The following is a 19,153-nucleotide window of genomic DNA, read 5'->3' on the forward strand; positions in this document are numbered from 1 at the left end:
TGCCCAGGCCCACGGCAAAGCCCACGCAGCTCAGCAGGTACTGCAGCCTGTTGCCCCACGCGGGCCGCTCGTCCCCGCCACCGTCCCCACTGCTGTCCCCGGGCGGGTCCGGCCCCGTGGCACATGCCATGCCCGCCACACACTCCCGCCGCCCGCCCGGCCTCTGCTGGGCTTTGGAAGCTGAGTGCGGTCCCCCCACAGATATGATTCTCATCATTTAAAGGGACGCCCACGGGGCCAGTTAATCGGTAACACGGTAACGGCCGCAGCGCCTCCCTGACCCGCACCCGTGAGCCCGTCCCACTTCGTGCCCGGAGCAGACAGCCTGCGGGCTGGGGTCACCACCAACACGAGAACCCCGAGGACCCCGGGACTGGGCACACGTAGTTGTCTGCATAAAATTGCTTATTTTTTAATTACCCTTTTGACAGGGAGATAACACGTGGCTGTAGAAATGGTTCCAAGTGCCCAAGCGCCCAGCCCCGGCAGCGACGCCCTGCAGACACCCCAGCAACGTCACAGCCGACACGTCGGTTGAGGACTCGTCCGTCACCAGGGGTCCTTCTGTCCTGGTATGGCCACAGCTCCGGCGGCCTCCCTCTGCTCTCTGAAGCTGCGATTTGTCATCTCCAGATCATTTTATAAGCAGACTCACACATGTGACCCGGGGGTTGGCCGCAGTCTCCGGAGGGTCGGGGTGGGAACCAGCCGCCCCTTGTAGCCCCCAGTGGTGCGCCATGCCTGCCGCTCAGGGACAAGGAGGGGCCGCGGGGAGTGAGCGGGGCTGGCCATCTGCATGTGGAGGGTGTGGGTGGCGGGTGAATGCCCGGGGGTGACTGCCGGGCCGGTGCCACGTTCATTTTTAAGCCACATTTGTTTTCCTAAGAGCTTTCCAACCTTCTCAGACTGTCTGAATGTGAACTTTCCATCTGGTTCCAGGTAGTCCTCTTCTGGGGACGCCCAGGCCAGTTTCAGGAGACGCAGCCCTCACCTCTGCGTCCAACGGCAGCCCAGGGCCCAGGAACCCACGCCGGGCGTGAGCCCACCGGGAGCCTCGGAGGGGGCGGGTAGAGGGGAGGGCGCTTGTACCCCTGAGGGCCCCCTGTGGGGGGTGGTGACAGCACACAGTGGAGGTCTCAGCCGGACTGAGGGACACACGAGTCCCCCCAGCTCTGCTAGGAGCACCTCCTTTTGGCTGGAGGGGTGATGAGCTGGCCTCCCCCTGGGGCTCCCTGGACACGCGGGCCCCCCACCCAGCAGACGCTTCCATGAGGACGACCCGGCCCTGCACCCACAGTATCACACCCGGATGCTGCATCTCACAACCGGGCTGCACAGTTCCAGACGTGCGGGTCCTGGAGCGCAGCCCCAGGGGACACGTTTTTAAACGATTCCTTTTTGGGTGAGAGGGAAGTAAGAAAAGGGAGAATCGGAGAAGAGGGAACAGGAGGGGAGGAGGTGCTCGGGGGAGGGGAGAGTGGCCCCAGGTCACCTGCACAGGCCTTTCCCCCTGTCCTTTCCTGCTCTCGTCCCCTGCCTCCCCACCCAGGGACCTCACCAGCAGCCCCTACCTCCTGAGGCCAAGGCCCAACCCCTCCGCACATCATGGGCCCTCGGGCACGGGGGAGGCGCACCTGGGGACGCAGCAAAGCCACAGTCCTGCGCCGGCCCTTCAGGACTGGGCACGGCCGTCGGCTGTCCTCTGCACTTAGACAACGTTTAGGCTAAGAATATGAAAAGGAGTGATTTATTTAGACACCAGCACCCACAAAACCCACATTTCTCACAGTCTGCCGAACACCGAGTCTGTGAAAGTAGCCCTCACCGAGTGAGGAGACCGCCAGCCCCACCGGGGCGCCCACGAGCGTGACTCCCCTCCACGCGCCCAGCTGGGGGGGTGTATGCATGGGGTCCTGACCAGAGTTTCCCCAAGGGAGGGCCAGGATGCCCCGGGGGAGCAGAGGAGGTGGGACCCCACGGGACACTGGGAAGTCTCTGAGTGCAGGAACGTGGCGCTGCACCCGCCCTCCACATGGGTCCCCTCCCTGAGAACTCTCACAAGGTCCAGTTTAACTTAAACTTCCAGACTTTTGATGGACAGTGGAGGGGACCACGTGGAACAGACACCCCTGCCCCATGCAGCGTGGGCTGAGATTGGATGTCACATCCCTCCCTTGATGGGAGGGAGGAGCCAGCGCGGCACCAGACGAGTGGTCTCCGGGCCCTCACGGTCCCTGACTGCTGGGACACACGAGCTGTCCGCAACCTCGGTGGCCAGGGCCGAGTTACCCTGTAACCCGCCCTTTCCAACAACTGGCTAAATATTTACACAGTTAATGTTCTCTTAAAAAATGCAAAGGGGGGTTTCTGCCTTAAATTACCCGAGTTGAGTTTTATTTAACTGTTCATCTATCTGTGGCAGCCAGAAACTTTGATTAAGTGGGTCAGCATTCAGCACGCCAGAATGTGGCCCGGACACGGGACCTCTTCACTGGCCAGCGGACAGGCAGGCCAGCAGGATTTCACCAGCTTCTCTCAAGTTCATCAGCCTCTTCCAGATGGGGCTCGCGAAAGATGCTCCTGGACCCGGGGGAGAAGCCCCGACCACACCACGGGGGCCCTGGGTCGGGAGGTGACAGCAAGGGGAAGAGGCGGGGGCCAGAGACTCGTCCCAAAGGGGCCGACTCCCCCACCAGTGTCGCTCTGCTCTTCCTCTGAGCGTGTGTGGGGCAGGGCAGGACCTCACAGAGTCTGCATGCACACACAGCTTTGCACACATGCACATACACACGTATACTCGTGTGCACAGCACAAACACTCACATGCGGATACACTCATGCATCAGCACACGTATATCTGTGCTCACACACATGCACACACACACATACATGTGCCTACCCACTCACACGTATGTGCACCCCTACCAGGAGGATCTCTCCTGTCCCTTTTAATGCACACACACTTACGTACACCCACACTGCACACATACATACACAGGCCCACACACCCACACATGGCGTACACACCACACTTGTACACTTGCACTGTACACACACACATGCACACATACATCTCTGGGCATACGCTTGTGCCCATGTCACATGCTCGCAATGTGCACACACTCGCTCACACACGGCACACATGCGTGTGGCCCAGCCCCTCCTCCGACCCCAGCGCCTGCAGGCCGTGGGCTGGGCTGCTCAGGACCTCAGGTCCCCGTTCACAGAGGCTGAGGATGGTGCGCTGACCAGCCCCTGGCGGTCCCCCCGCCTCCGGCAGCGGTTCCTGATGAGCTTGTAGACTGCGAAGCCAGGGATGATAAGACAGGGCACCCCGGCCACGAGGACCACCACCGCGTACACCCAGGGCGGGTACTTGACCTTCTTGGACTTCGGAAACTCCTCCTGGAGAGAGAGCCACCATGGGGTGAGCGAAGGCCCCCGTGACCCTCCTGGCCTCAGGGGGAGGGGAGGCAGACCCAGGCCCTGCCGCCACCTGGAGGCCCCGGACTCACGTAGGCAGGGTCCCAGACGCTGTATATCAGATCCTCGTTGACCTCGATCACGAGGAAGAACAGAAAGATGACCAGCATGAGCAGGGGGCTGACCACTCTCCACATGACTTGCCAGAAGAGGTTGGGCTTGTGGCCAATCATGAACTCGATGTCCCTGTTGAACCTGGAACGGAGGCCGAAGGGAGCCGTCACCAGGGGACGTGGATGAGCCCTTAACCCTGAGAGGGCAGAGGGCCGGCAGCCCCTCCATGCCTGCACAAACGGTCACCATCCTGTGATGCCATACCCTGACCCGTCCTCCATGACACCCTTCTGAGCAAAGACGCATCTCCCCTGGGCAGACCCCCGTCAGTGCAGCAGGAGCCGATTCGGAGCCTCCAGGACCTCCCGCCGCCCTGCAGTGCCACTGCCCAGCTGGACTTGTGGACTCTGGTCAGAGGCCTCGTCCTCCTCAGGCCCCTGCAGGCACTTATGCCAGTAGGGTCAAAACTTCAGGGGACGGAGAAGAGAGGCCTCCCAAGCTCCAGTGTCAGCCTCCTGGGCAGGATGGCGGCCCTGAATGTGGGCAGCCGCACCCTCTCCGCCCGCCTATGCCCAGCTCCCTGCTGCACAAGTAAGTCTGCCGTCTGCAGGAGTCAGAACGGAGCCAGCAGGACGTGAGCTGTCCGGGGCCCGGAGAACCCAGAGGACGCGCTGGAGACGGCCAGACGCCCAGGCCCTGTGCCCGGGCCGACCGAGCTCTCCTGCCTGGGGCGGTCCTCCCTGAGCAGCGACCCGCGGCGCGACGGGGCCGGTGTCCTCGGGCCGTTCACAGGTGGGTGGTTTCCCGCCTGCACCACGACCAGCGTCTCAGGCGCGGCAACGTCTGCACGTTTCAGTCTAAGCACCTTGCCCGGCGTCCTCTGACGCCCCGCAGAGCAGGCCTGCCGTGTGCCCCCGCCTCCCCACAGCGCGCGGGCTGGCTCAAGCTGTGTCGCTGAGAGCGTCCCACGTGTGTGTCCTTCCACACGTGTGCTCTCGGGGCAGCGTCGGGGCCCCAGCCTGGCGGGCCCCGTGCAATTAATGCGAACAGGTTCTGGCGGATCATTTCTGGAGCTGCGGTGAGTCCAGCTCCTACAAAACACGGGCGCTGCTTCCTGGGCTCCACCGTCCGTGATGGCCGATGACATCCTGAAAGTTTGGCCAAGGGGGCGGCTGACCAGGCCCCATTTGTCTGCCTTCCTCTGCTTGAGCCACTGTCTGGCTGAGGGGCCCTCCCCAAGCCCCGGGGTGTCGGAGTGGAACACCCAGTTCCCCACCTCGGGTGGGCAGGGTCCCCGGGGAAGCCTTTACCCACAGCAAATGCCCACCCTGTCCTCCAGCCTCGCCTCTCCCCAACTCCGCCCCCAGACTCCGCAGCTCCTCTGCTCCTCTGTGCCTTAGGTCCCGGGGCATCTGGAAGCTGGACGGCGTACTGTTTGCATCGCCCCGAACGGGCATCCAAGTGGGATCCATCTGCGCTCCCTCCCGCCCCCCAGGGCCAGTCCCGCACCCAAAGCACAACATCTCAGAGGGGAAACGCACGCTGGGGCCCGTGTCATGGCCGGCCTGCCTCCCCCATCCTGAATGCTCCCCTCGGAGACAGCCCAACGCCTTCCCTCCTACCTGTCCACGCCGTACACGTAGACGACGGAGAACATCTCGAAGAAGGCGATGATGAGCAGGGGGATGGAGCCGGCGTAGCTGTCCAGCAGGGACAGCCAGTACTGGCCAGAGTTCAGCGTGAAGATGAAGGCGATGAGATAGGTCCCCAGGCAGATGAGGCCTGCGGGGCAGACGCAGGGAGGACACCGGCTCCATGTTGGCTCGGGGCCGGCTGCTCCCCTCCTCCAGCAGCTGCACCGCGGTCATGTCCCCCAAGGCCCGTCCTCACGTCTCCGCCCACACGGCCCCGGCCCCTACCTGTGAGCAGTTCCTTGGGCCACTTTCTGGGGAGGACATTGAGGTCCTGCAGGGGTATGAGCACACCCTCCATGTTCCCGAACATGGACGACAGCCCCAAGCAGAAGAGCATGATGAAGAAGAGGACGGCCCAGAGCGGGGACAGCGGCATCTTGGTGATGGCCTCGGTGAAGACAATGAAGGCCAGGCCGGTGCCCTCCACGCCCTGCCCGGGGCAGACAGGTCAGCCGTGGCTGCTCCCCCGGCCGCCCTTAATGGTCCCCCCGCCCCGTCAGCAGACAGCTCTCCACCTGCTGAGCCAGTACCGCACAAGTATCGGGCTGATTTGAGCCGTTTTGTGAAATGGCCAGATTTTGCCTTTTAGTCCCAAGTGTATTTTCAAAGCTGAGGTAGTTTCAGAGCAGGGCAGTTGATCACATTGTCCAGCAACGGTCAGGGTGCATGTTGCCCGGACAGACACACGCACGCACCACCGTCTGCTCAGACGGGGCTCCGCCCACGGCTGGTCCCGAGCACTGAGTGACTTCAACGCGGCCTGAGCGGGTCCCCTAAATGGACACCCAGGACAGGCACCCCTTGACAGTCAGAGCGGCCCGTGGGGCATGCAGTATGCACAGACAGGCCCGCGACTGTGTCCATGCTCCACACAGGGCCCTGGGCTGACTCTAAGCCCCCGCATCCGGCCCTACGTGGGTCGGGGACCTCAGGCACCAGCTCCCCCATCTCAGGGTGGGTTCCTGGGAGTGGAACTTCCGCAGAGGAGCCTGTGCTGGGCTGGACTGAGTTAGGAGCCAGTGGCTCCTCCAGGGAGTCCAGGGCCCACGCGGGAGGCCCCGGGAATCCATCAGGAGCCAGGGACTCCAAGGCAACTTAGCAGCGTACATGGAGTTCCCAGGACAGCGAGCTGACCCTTCCACACAAGGGCTCAGCTCTGCGGAGAGGAGAGCCAGGGGCAACTTGAGGGAAATCCGGCGTCCACACCAAGGTAGAGCGCGTGGCCACAGGGGAGAGTGAAGCTCTGATCCACCCGGCACAGGGTGCGTCTGACAGTGACTGAGAGCAGCCGGCCCAGCCCACGAAGGAAAAGCGAATCCCCAGAGACAGAGGCCCCTCGGCTGTGCCTGGGGCTGGGGGTGGGGCAGGCTCCCGCTAAGGGAAAGCTTCCTGGTGGGCAAGACTGCAGAAACTCACCAGAACCCAGCAAGCTGCTGAGAGCAGTCAAGCTCAGTGCACGGACTCAGACCTCAATGAGGTTGTTTTTTAGAAAGAAAGGAAATTCAGACTCTCCATCACCATGTCAACGCCCTCCCTCCCGCCCTGCGCTCGCCCGCAGAGCCAGGCAGAGTGACCCTCTGCTCTGTGCGTCCTGCTGCTGGCCAGATCCAGATCGTGCTACAACTGGAGAAGCAGAACCAGGTCCTCAAAACGCTCAGCACGCCCTGGAATGGTGGGCGTCCCCAATCAAGAAAACTGCAAAAATTAAACTAATAACTGTTGGCCCATGAGCCTCCCAGCATGATGCGTCAGTCATCGCAGGGCGTCAGAGCATCAGACCATGGTCTCCTGGCACCGTGACGGCCGAGACTGTCAGCCAGTCTGAAATAAAACGTGCCACCAGCTGCCAAGTGACTTCGAGAGTGCAGTTACAATGACTCTGACTTTCTTGTGGCAGGAATTATGGTAAAAATGGACCGTGCGGTGTTTCTGTGTGTTTGACGTGACGCTGGGGAGTCAGGCCCATGGAGGCCCCTGAACCCTGCCTGGGCCTCCCAGGACCCTCGGGGCAGGAGAATCAGGGCGGGCGGGCGGGAGGGCACGTGTTGGGGGTCGGGCCCCCGGGAACTGGTCTGCCCAGGGCTGGCTGCCACCTTGCCCTGCGGCCCAGGGCCCACCTCGGAGAGGAAGGACTTCATGTCGCAGGTGTGGAACTTGAGCTCTGCGTAGGCGGCGGGGTCGGAGGCGTTGCACCACTGCTGCATCTCTGCAAAGTTCTCCTGTGTCACGTTGCCCTCCGGCAGATCGAAGCCATTGATGAGGGTCAGGATGTTCCTGGAAAGACAGCCAGGCTGACGCCGGCCTGGGCGGGGACCGGCCTGGCAGCCTCCTCGGAGGCGAGGCACATGGCCACTGGAGCATGGACAGGCCACTCACGTGCTGAAGCAGTCATCGAAGCGCTCGGTGGCGCGGAAGCCGATGATGGAGTAGACCACGGTGGCCGCGTACACAGACGTGAAGCCGTTGATCACGGACACGATCAGTGAGTCCATCTCGCAGTTGTTGCTGCGGACGAGGGCAGTGGCTGAGGGCAGTGTCCGGTCACCACAGGCCCGGGGCCCCACGCCCACCCTCCCAGCCCGTGACAGCACGGGCAGGACGGTCAGAGCCCCGTCTCAGGCCGGCTCTGGCGGAGGGCACAGCCCGCCTGTTCTTCCACAGCTGGCCGAGTGCAAGGTGACGGAGGCCGTCCCCAAGCCCTGCCGTGACCTGGTGGCCCCACAGCCCCCCTGGAATCCCTGGGGACCCCAGAGCTGGAGCTGGGGACCCCTGTGTGCAAGTCCCTGCTCAGCCAGTGTATGCTCTGGACTCAGGCCAGTGAGTTGTCAAACCCACGTGGAAAGGACGGCCCAGGCCTTGACCTCGCAGCTCACCAGCCACAAAGGCCTCGAAGAGACAGCCTGGGCCGGGGCCCCCACCTCCGCCTGGCCTCCCCGCCTCCGCCCTCCGTCCTCCCTCCTGCCCGCCCCAGGCCCTCCCTGCTGGGGCCTCCCCACCTCCACCTGGACACCTGAACCCGTCCTCAGCTCGGCACAGTCCCTGAGCCCCCGCCCTCCTCCCTCGGACACCTTCCTTCCAGATGCTTCCGTCAAAAGCCAGTCCCTTCACCCTCAGGGAAACACAAATCAAACCCCAGAGAGACACCACCCCACACCCACCGCGACAGCCAGAACCAGGACATCAAAGGGCAACAGGTGTGGGGGATCGGGGCCCCTCGCGCGGCCGGAGGACTGTGACCCGTGGCGGCCGCGTGGAGCACAGCTCCTCTCGCGTGAGACCCGGGGCCACCACACCGCCCCGCAGCCCCACCCCTGGGGGTGCCTGCGGGGAGAAAGCAGGCCCCGTGAGCTCGCGCACACTCGTTCACAGCAGCGGGGTGGGCACAGCCCAGAGGTCCAGCGGCAGGGCGACGGTAAACTAGCCCAGAGTGGCCCGTCCACACGGGCGTACGACTCGGCCGCGAAAGGGAGGAAAGCGACACGGGGCAGCACGACGAGCCTCGAGGACCTCACGCTCCTGGGAGGAGCCAGACAGAGGACCGACCCGGAGGGGACAGACTGTGAAAAGCCCAGAGACCGACCCACCCAGGGGAAGCCTTCGAGTGCTGCTGGGGCCGCGGAGGGCAGGCCATGGGCTTCTTTCAAAGGTGGAGATCATCGCGCAGTTCTGAATACACTAAGCCCTCGGGACTGTGCGCCTGGAGGGGGTGGCTTGTGCGGCATGGGAGCATCCAAGTAGAGGGGCTGTCACCGCGTACCCTTAAGTCTGCTGGACCGCACGGCGCCCGCGGCCCCCACCCCCACCCTCCTCGCGGCCGGGCAGCCGCACTCACCCTTCCTTGTCTGAGTCTCTGCTCGTGTGGCGCTGGAGCCCCAGCCCCTGACCCTCAGCCGGCCCGGCCCGGCCCCCCTCGCCAGGACCCCCGTCCTGTCTGTGCCTCCTTTCCCGTGTCTCACCACCTGCAGCCTGGCAGGCCTCGGCCTGCGGGTTTGCCTCTGCCGGACGCAGGGCCCAGGACGCAGGGCACTTTTGATGGGGAGACGCAGCAGGGACTCTGAGTCTGTGAGAGGAACTGGCTCTGCTGTGCTCCTCTGGAGGCCCTGGGGGCTGCAGCCCGTCAGTGTGGGTGTCAGCCGGGGTGGACTGCAGGGGGCCCGCATCTAGGGTCCTGGGTGCTGAGGGGCAAGCAGGGGAGGGGAGAGCGCCTGGGCTCGCTGTCCCCAGGGCTGAGGCACAGAGGGGAGGCCAGACGGTCAGCAGGCCTCGCTCTCAGCGCCAGCTTGTGAACACGCCCCCTGACAGTGTGCAAGCCTCTTTCCAGCCCCACACCCCGCATCCAGAGGATCTGCAGCAGCACCTCCGGGCGCGTGTGTTCCCGGGACCCACGCACTGTCCCCTTCCTTCCACCCTCACGGCCGATCCCCACTGGGTCTGGGGGGGGACCGAAGTGCCTGGTGGGGCCCGGCGGCCCCGCACACTCACTGGACGGAGTTGTAGCTGGAGAAGGAGATGAGGCCCCCGAAGGCCAGCGAGAAGGAGTAGAAGACCTGCGCGCCCGCATCCAGCCAGGTGACCGGGTTGGCCAGCTCCGTGACCTGCAGCCAATGGACACCCTCAGCGCGCGCCACGAGGACCAGCCCACCGGAGCACCGTGAGCCGGAGGCAGGGTGCCTGGCTGGGTGGAGGTCAGAGGGCAAGGGGCCCCAAAGCGGTAGCTGCGACCCTCCACCCAGCACACTCGCACCCCAGGACCCGGGACCGGCCGGGGCTGCGGGGCAGAGCAGGCAGGCAGCGGGAGGCTCACGTTGGGCGTGAAGAGGAAGACGATGCCGCTGGTGGCACCCTTGAGCGTCAGGCCCCGGATGAGGAAGATGGTCAGGACGATGTAGGGCAGCGTCGAGGTGATGTACACGGCCTGGGGAGGGCAGGTGTGGGCTGAGGGGCCGGGCCGGGCCACACAGGACCCGCCCCGCCCTCCTCCGAGCGCTCAGGCCCCAGCCTCCCTCTGCTTCCCACTATGGTCGCTGTCTGGCTCCTGCCGATCAGATGAGCACACCCGTGCTCAGCTGAGAGCCGTCTGGACCAGCACTGAACCTCGGGCGCCTGCCCAGGCAACCAGCCGAGCCGGCTGTGACCCTCGGAGCCGGACAGCAGCAGCTCAGGAGCCCCGCCCCCGCGAGCGCCCGCCCGCACCTTGCCCGTGGTCTCGATGCCCCGGATGACGCACACGTAGAGCACGCTCCAGGCACAGGTCAGCGAGAGCAGGATCCACCACTGCACGGAGCCTGAGGCGTTGATGGACGTGGAGATGTTGAGGGTCTCCCGGTACCAGAAGTAGTCCACAGGGGAGCTGCGGGCACACTCCTCCACGTAGCCTGGGACGGGCATGCACGGTCAGCATGAGCCACGGGGAGCGCGACCCACGGGGGCCTTCGCCAGGGATGCCTGCTCAAGTGCGCCCCCGTGTGTAGGCGTGGGGCCACGCCAGCTCGGGGCGGGGGGCGCGGGGGGTGGGAGCAGGAGGGAGGAGGTCGGAGTGCAGGCCCGGCGTGCTCACCACGCACGTGCCCGAGTGGGATGGGTGCGTGTGCAAGTGTGCAGGTCCCACGTGAGAAGGGCTCACCCGTCTGGTTGGCGTTGAGCGGGCACTGGCTCCAAGGCAGGGGGTCCTGGAAGGAGTTGAAGAAGTACCACATGACCCAGGCGATGATGGTGTTGTAGTAGAGGCTGACCATGAAGGACACGAACATGGACGCGATGCCTGCGGGGGTGGGGGCGTTCACCAGGAGCGGGGGCGGTGGGGGGCGTTGCTGGGGTGAGTGGGGGCAGTGCAGGGGTGGGGGCACTGCTGGGGTCACCTCCTCACACACTGTGTGTCAGTGAACAGAGGAGTCCCAGGCAGCAGGGGGCAGCCCCAGAGGTCAGCGTCCCCTCTGGGCCCTACTCTGGGTAGGGCGTGTGGGGCTCCGCTCTCCCCACGTGTCTACCCCTTCCGGGTGCCAGGAACTTGGATGGTCTGTGCTGGTCCCTGGTGGCCAGGACCCTGCAGACTACACCCCAGTGACATTCTAAGGAAGGGTTTGTAAAGGCCTCAAGTTGGGGGCCGTCAAGCCCCGGGAAGTGTAAAGGGAAGGGCGCCCAAAGCCCAGGGAACACGCACCTACACCCTTCAGGGCGGGGTGGATGGCGCTCCAGACGCCCACGCTGCCCTTCCGCAGCCTCTGCCCGATGGCGAACTCCAGGTAGAGCAGGGGGATCCCCTCCAAGACCAGCAGGATGAGGAACGGGATCATAAACGCCCCTGCATTGGGGGCGACAGCGTGGTCAGGGACAGCTGAAGGCCACCTCTGGGGACAAACTTTGTCCCAAATACAAAGGATACCGCGTCAATAAACCCGAGATGGCCACCGGCACGTTGGGGGGGCACCTTGTGTCACCTCCCAAGTGTGTCCAGTTGGTCTGCCGTCCCCGCAGGACGGTGCCCGGCCTGCAGCCCCAGGAGGGTTGGGCATGGTGTCTGCGTGGGGGCGGAGCCTGGGGCGGGGCCGTGGCCAGGGCGAGCCCCTCCAGGAGGCGTGGACCCTCGAGGCTCCATCACTCAAAATCCAGGAGGGGCAGACAGGAGGGGCCCCGAGGAGCCCCGGTTCAGAGGCAACCGGACATCATGCAGAGGGGGATCTCAGCCCAAGCATGCGCCCTGCTCTGGGGACACGGAGGAGCTGGACGCAGGCTCCAGGGCCCGGCCATGCTGGCCAGGAGCTCTGTGGACGTCTCTGAGCGTCCGTGAAGGGCGGGGACCTGGGACGCCTGCCTTCACAGTGCGCGTGGTCCCACCCGGCAGTGGCGTCTCCTCCCTTCCACGCCCCTGCCTGCTGCTTCGTCCTCAGCTCCCCACCGGCTGTGTCCTGAGCCCAGTCGGGCCTCCAAGCTGCCCCTTCCGCCCGACCCGGGCTCTGGGGAAATCTGGGAGTCTCTCCAGGTGCACAGGGCAGGGGACTGCGCACAGCAATCCCGCAGAGATAGCACAATCACGGTTACCAAAGGTCACTGGCGCGGTCAGGATGAAGCTCGGCAACAGAGAACAGGCGATAAGAGCTGGAAACACTGTCGCAGCAGGACTCACAGTGTAGGCAGGGCCACGAGGCTGGGGGCCCTGGACACCGGGAGCCACGATCCCCGACCTGGGATGCTGCTCTGGGGCCACCTCCCAGTGCCTCCTGGAGTCTGGCTGTGGGCCTGCCGAGTGAGGGGGTCACCCGGGACACCCCCGGCTGGGACACCCCAACACCTTGCACATTTGTGCAGCCCCATCCTCCTTTTCCCAACACACTCGTTCTCTGTGCTCCCCCAGACCTCCCAGCTCCTCCACTTCTGTCCCACCCTCTCCCACACCCCCTCCTCCCCGCACCGGCCTCCGGGTCAGCGTGGGTGTCAGACCCGAGCTAGAGTCCTCACTGGCGTGGCGTTGCGTGTGTGCATGTGTGCCTGTGTGTGCACGTGCATGCGTGTACCTACGCATGTGGGTCTGAGGGAGTGTATTTTTGAGTGTGCATCCACGTGTAAGTGTGTGAATAAGTGTGTAAGCATGAGTGTGTGGGTATGCCCATGTGTGTGACCACCTGTGTGAGTGTGCCCGTGTGTGTGTGTGCACGTGCTGAGTGGGGGGACCCGGGGGGGCGAGGGAGGAGCAGGAGGGACCTCAGCCCTTTCTGTCTCTCAGTCTCTGCCCCGCCCCTGGGCTCCTGGGTTCACCTCTCGCCTTTTCTCTCTCTTCCTGCTCCTCTGTCTGTGTCTGTGAGGCCCTTACACTGGGGGGGCCAGGCCCCCGAGGCCTTCCCCGATCTCCTGGCTGCAAGCCTCTCTCCACCTGGGGCTCCGGGGACAGGCTTCTTCTGGTGCTGGGGCTGCACGGGGGCCGAGGGTCAGAAAGCCAGAGGTGCAGCGTGACCCAGCAGGGAGGTCAACTTCATGTGCCATCAAGAAAGAGCAGAGAGTGGTGACAGACACCAGGAAAGGAAGGTCTACGGCTGGATCCCCTGTGGGAGGCGGGGAGGGGAGCCCCCTGGGTCTGGGGGCTGCAGGGTTAAGGGCAGGATTGCGGCAATCCCAGGGTCAGTGAAGGTAAAATTAAAATAAGAAAAGATTTGCCTCTCTAATGTTTTCTCAGAAGCTTGATTTGAAAATCTTTTGGGCAAAACTGCCAAGAATAAATGAGACTACAGTTCTCAAATGTCCTTCACCCGTCCCCTCCACTCATGATGCCAATTTTACCCCATCTCCCTGCCCCTTCACCTCCATCAGAAAACTCCTACTCATCCTTGAAAACCCCACACAGATAGCCCCTCCTCCAGGAAGCCTCCCCTGCTGCCCGTGGTCCTGGCACCCTTCCCTCACACAAGCTCCTCCTGGACCAGGGGCTCAGATCTGATAGAGGATGGGTGGATGGGCCCCTGCATGCATCCACTGCACCCCCCAGAAGTGGGCTGGGCCCAGAGAGCCCTCCCGAGTCCCCACGTTGTGGGGTCCGCCAGCCTGTCACCCCCCGCCTGGCAGCGCTCTCCAGGAAGCAGGCACTCAGCACCTTGTTTCCAGGGATGGGCAAACTTGGCTCCTTTTCTCTCAAGAAACTCAAGCAACACCAAACCCCAGGGGATATGAATCTTCCCTTTTAACCAGCCACTCCCTTGTGGCGAAGGTGTGGAGGAGGAGGGGGCGGGCGGAGGAGGGAGGGCGACAGGTCTTGGCGAAGGAGGAAAGCCATGTAAGGGCCAGGCGCCGATCCTGGTTCCAAAGGTCCTGGGAGACGGATGCGGCCCCGCGGACAGACACAGACCCAGAGGGAGGCGCGGGAGCAGCAGGCGAACCCGGGTGCTTCCTCTCTGAGAAATCAGGGAGGAGGGGCTGCTGGGAGGGGGCCTCGGGAGTCCCCGGAGTGGCCTCAGGCGGGGGGTCTCACTTTAGTTTACCGTTGAAGGATGACCGTACACCTCCACGGCCTTCCAGCAGGAGAGCGAAGTGGAGGCTGAGGCTGTGCCCCCGGGTCTGGACTTTGGTTTACACTGTGACCTGAGTTGAGGAGGAAATCTGGGGGTCGTTCCCGTTCCCAGGGCCTTGTGTGTGGAGTGAGCAGCCGAGGCCGATGCCCCCTCTGAGGGCCAGCCTCCCCCCAGGACACTGCCCGCCACCCCAGGTGCCCACGGAGGGGCCAGGGGTCCCTCTGAGTTTCCCTGAAGGACAGGTCAGGACCGCGGCCCGCCCCTCGCCAGGGCCTTCCCTGCATCCCCTGCCAGCCCCACAGTCCAGATTCACACCGTCCATGAGAAGTCACCGGACCGTGGCAGAACCATCCTTCAGGAGGGACCAAAGCAGTGGTGGCGGGTTCTGCCTTCCCTAGGTCTGGCACTCTTCCACTAGCCACTCGGGTCCCGTCCTTTCAGGCTGGTTGCCTGGTCTGATCTGGGTGTGGGGTCCAGTCTGCACCTGGCAGAGTGACCACTGGAAGGGCCGGCAGCTTGCGGAGAAAGTGGCAGATCTGAGGGTCCTGAGGGCCTGCCTACTGTCACAGAAGCTGACCAGAGGGCCTGGGGGTGAAGAGGAGGCCCGGCGGCAGGTAGTGGACAGTGTGTCCGGGGTCTAGAGATCACGCCCCAGAAGCGGGACCTGCACCTCACACGTCCGAGGGCCTGCTCTGCCCTCCTTGCCCGGACCTGTCCCCTAGGGCCCCAGCTCAGCCCCTTCTGCAGCCAGTGTGCACCCCGGGGTTTAGGGAGAGGTGGCCTTTGAGGTGAGCGTGGGCGTGGACAGAGCTGGGGCGTGGAGGCTGGTGGCGCACCGGTGAGCACGCCTCCTAGAATTCAGACGCTCTGCAGAGCGCGGGATGGGGGTGGGGACCAGAGAGCTAAACTGGAGTGTGGCCTCCAGATGGGGGCTCTTGGTCAGAGTGAGGACAGACAAACGGCGCGCGCACTGCCTGTTTGTTGGCTGGACTTAGAACTGTGCGCGCAGACCCTCTGAGTGCCCCCCAGGGCTGCTGGGGGGAAAGGAGCTTGCTGGCCACATTGGGTGGGGCCACAGCGACGGGAGGACAGAGGAGACTCCTGCTGTGAAGCCACCCTGAGACGCGGGTGTGGGGGGAGCCGCGGAGAGGGAGGCAGAGAGACGTCGGGGTAGTGGGGGCGCAGCAGACTCTCCTGAAATCTGAGCTGAACCAGCTGCGGCCCTTCCCCATCCCTTCCCGCCCACCTGCAGGGCTGCTGGGGGCCGGCTGCCATCGCCCGCATCCTGGGGCTGCGAGGACAAGTCAGCCTGCAGCGGGACTGCTCCTTCCGCGTCCACAGACCCTGACGGTGAACGCAGACCCAGAGCAGAAGCACAGCTGAGGCCGATGGGTCGGCGGCGAGGGCGGCCGGGTGGCCAGGGCACAGGCCCCCAGGGAGGAGCCCCCGGTGCTCCCTGCACCCGCTGCTCGCGGACAGGCTGGGACCCGACGGGAGAGACCCCGAACCAGGGTCCCCGGCGACACCGTCGCCCAGGATCGCGTGCACACGCTGCGTGGCCATACCCACAGCCAACAGCACAAAACGCTGCTGACCGTGAGACTAGGCCGTGGGCTGGGACTTTGCTGTGGTTTTCTCTACTTTCTGTATTACTTTTTTTCGTAATATAAAGTGGAAAATAAAGCAGATGATCATTTACTTTGTGAATTGCCCAAAACTCCTGGCAATAACTGAAGACAAATTAAGTTTTCACCAAACCAGGACGTGTGGTCAGAATTGGAAAGACCTCAGGACCCTCAGATCTGCCACTTTCTCCGCAGGCTGCACAACGGCCCCGCCCCCATGGTGGCTCTGCGGGGTCGGAGTGTCTCCCTGAGAGGTTGCCAGCCGCCTTGTCCTCAAGGACAGCCTCCTGGGTGTGAAGGATAGGACACAGCCCCTGCCCCGCCAGCAGGCCCAGAGGACGGGGAACAGGCCCTCCGGGTGGGGCGGGTGGACGAGGGGGAGGCGGTAGCTCACCAGGACATCAGGGGCTGGACGCCGCCCCCTCCTCCTAGGCTGACGGGCAGGCCGCCTCAGTCTCCGGGGTGATGTGGGACGTGCTGTCCACAGCGTCTGCAGGCTGTTCCCAGGCTGCCCCCAGGGACTCCCAGCCCCGAAAGCCCACCTCCGACGGCGAGTTCTTCCCAGTCAAGGGCCCACGCTCTCTGGGAGCTGTAGGTCCTGGTCATCGCCCTGGCCAACCCCAACTGAAGGACTTAAAGCCGCTTCCAGCATGTTCCTGGACACGGGGCCCAGCTCCGGGGCCTACCCCTCTCCTCTCAGGGACAAGCATCTGGCCTCCACCCCCAAAGTGTGTCCATCCCGAGCCGCCTGAGGGCCCCGCATGCGGTGGGGAGCAGACAGCCTCTCCCCTTTCTACCCACGGGGGACGAAGGCCTATCTAGTCCATGTGCTGACTGAGCAGGTGCCAGAGGCGGAGCAGGGTGACGCCAGGACCCTCCCGCAGGCCAGCCCCCGGGGGATGTGACTGCCCAGTTCCAGAGGGAGGGGCACCAGCCTCACTGGGGCAGCTGGGAGGGACAGTTCCTGACCTCCAAGGCTCCCCAAGGCCCCCCAGGCACAGAGGCCGTGGAGTCTGCCTGGGAAGGACAGCTGGACCAGAAGCTCACGAGACACACCTTCCCAGACATTCCAGCACTCAAGTCCTCGGCAATTCGAGGGGGTCACAGGAGCGACCCAGGAGTGGCCACTTCCACTTCTGCTTTCCTGGGGAACCATACCACAAAGCCCAGGAGAGCTTGCAGGGTCTTTAGGTTAGAGCCAAGCCACACCCGCTGACCCACATTGCTGCACGATGTCCAAGAGCCCAGCAAGCCAGCAGCACTCCCAGAGCATCCAACGGGCCAGCTCTGCAGAGCCTGTCTGTCCAGCAAGCGCCAGCCCCTGCTCCAGACCTTCTCCCTGGGTCCAGCTCCCCTGCCCCAGGACGGCGTGGGGGCCATAGGGGACCACGATGTGACCTCTACTTCATGGACGCCAGGAGGGTGGATGAAGGGAGAAGACCAGAACCGGGGGCCTCTGCATCTGGGGGAAGAGGGCAGCCTCGACCTGGGGAGCTCCCTTGGAAGCCTCTGGTGGCAGCAGGATGGGGCTGAGGGTGGCCTGTTGTAGGGTTGGTGGCCCCCTGCCTCTGGCCTGAGCGTTTCTCTGGGTCACCTGCTCCCAGCCCAGCTCCCTCCTCTGTCCATCAGGGAGTGAGGTGCCTACGGTGGGGGTGGGACACAGATGACGCACTGGGAGGACTCGGCCCGCTGCCCGCACGGTGGACGCATGGAGGGCTGGCCTTTCTGCCTCTCAGGCCGGCACCTTCCATGCTCAGAGGAGGGGAGGGGGCACCCCCCAAGGAGCAGCTGGCTCCTCTCGGACCCCCCACACCCAGGTCAGACCCATTCTCTGGGAATAGGGCCGGGCTCCTGGGTCCTGGATTGTGGGGGCCTACCCACCGTGCAGGCACTTGGACGTGGAGGAGCCGGGGCAGCAGTGCCCCCATTACCAACCAGCCGGTGTGCCAGGACTCGGGGGAGGTGGTCACACTGTGGCCCCAGCCCTGCCCTCCGTGCAAACGTGGGGCTCAGTCCACGGGTGGAGGCGGCGCACCCAGGGGAAGGCTGTAGCGTCCTGCCTGCGGCCCCCGGTGGGGCGCTGGGATGCGGACGTCCCTGCTGTTTGCACCCGGACGGACCCCGCCTACCTCCGCCGTGGCTCTGGCACAGGTAGGGGAAGCGCCACACGTTGCCCAGGCCCACGCAGAAGCCCACGCAGGTGAGCATGTACTGGGCCTTGTTGTCCCACTTGGGCCGGGAGCTTCTCTCCTCCTCCTCAATGTACTCCAGCTGGCCCAGGGATGGGGTCCGGGCCTCCAGCCCCGGGTTGGGCAGCACCAGCCTCACCATCGTGGTCGCTGGGTGGGTCCTCGCGGTGTGCAGCCCCGGAGCGAGGGCGAGTGGCCGCTGGCCAGAGCCCCAGCACTTTATAGGGAACCTTTGGCTCCTCACCCTGAGCACCTGGGCCGAAAGGAAGCGTCAGCAGATCTGGAGGGCGAGTCCGCCAGACGGTTAATGCCTTATCGGCCGTGGCGCCTGGACCCTCCCCCGAGCAAGCCTGACAGCACAGGTGAGGCTCTCCCACCCCCGCACTCTGGGAGGAGGGACCTCGTCCCGCCTGGTCCTGCAGGACAGGGGTCTCCCCCAGACCCCCGGAGCCTCTCCCATCAGCCACACCCCCACTTCAGAGGAGGCAGCAGGCCCTCTCCCAGCCAGCGGGCACTCCCAACCCTGTTCCCTGTCTGGGTCCAGGTACAGAAGCTGGAGCCCGGGGCCCTGGGGGCAGCCCCCAGCCCTGTTCACACTGACTCGGAGCAGCTGGACCCCTCCCGCCTGAGCTCTGGGCTCTAAACAGCTCCTCAGAGGCAGGGTCCACCAGCATCAGGCACCCAGCGCCGCTCCAGGGCCCCCGTCCACACGGGTTGTCGTGGGACTCAAAACCATCCCCCTGCTGCCTCTCAGCCCTGCCCTAGGGATTTCTGTCCTTTCTGCGGGAGCAACAAGCGAGGCAGCCCCTCGCTGGGCACCAGGACGGCAGTGGGAACCGGGGTCCCTGCCCCCAGGGCAGACCAGTCAGGCCGGGAGACACAGGGAGCCAGTGGTGCACCCAGAGAGTGATGTGGCCTCCACAGGGTGACCGCAGTAGTTGCAGGGGGCAGGGGGTGGCCCATTCTGGCCCCTGGGCTGGGGGCAGGCATCCCGGCAGGGGTCACATCCAAGCCGACACTGAAGGCTGAGTGGGAGTTTGGGCACAACTTCTGAAGTAGTGAGTGGGAGGGTGTCCCCGTGCCCCTACCCCCAGCCCTGAGGTCCCTGCTCCC

At 64.6% G+C, this 19,153-nt stretch overlaps 1 protein-coding gene across 1 annotated transcript; it reads right to left on the minus strand.

The window, feature by feature from the left end:
- Positions 1-3,160: 3,160 nt before the first annotated feature.
- On the minus strand, positions 3,161-18,234 carry SLC6A19 (solute carrier family 6 member 19). The gene is made up of 12 exons (XM_006198292.4): positions 17,981-18,234; positions 11,391-11,531; positions 10,854-10,991; positions 10,424-10,605; positions 10,035-10,145; positions 9,713-9,825; positions 7,607-7,735; positions 7,348-7,504; positions 5,456-5,660; positions 5,159-5,318; positions 3,515-3,677; positions 3,161-3,404 (listed from the first exon to the last, which is right to left on the minus strand). The coding sequence occupies exons 1-12, from the start codon at positions 18,180-18,182 to the stop codon at positions 3,201-3,203; spliced, it is 1,905 nt and encodes a 634-aa protein (XP_006198354.1). The 5' UTR covers positions 18,183-18,234; the 3' UTR covers positions 3,161-3,200.
- Positions 18,235-19,153: the final 919 nt, after the last annotated feature.

The sequence above is a fragment of the Vicugna pacos genome, chromosome 3, assembly GCF_048564905.1.
Source record: "Vicugna pacos chromosome 3, VicPac4, whole genome shotgun sequence".
Lineage (NCBI taxonomy): Eukaryota > Metazoa > Chordata > Mammalia > Artiodactyla > Camelidae > Vicugna > Vicugna pacos.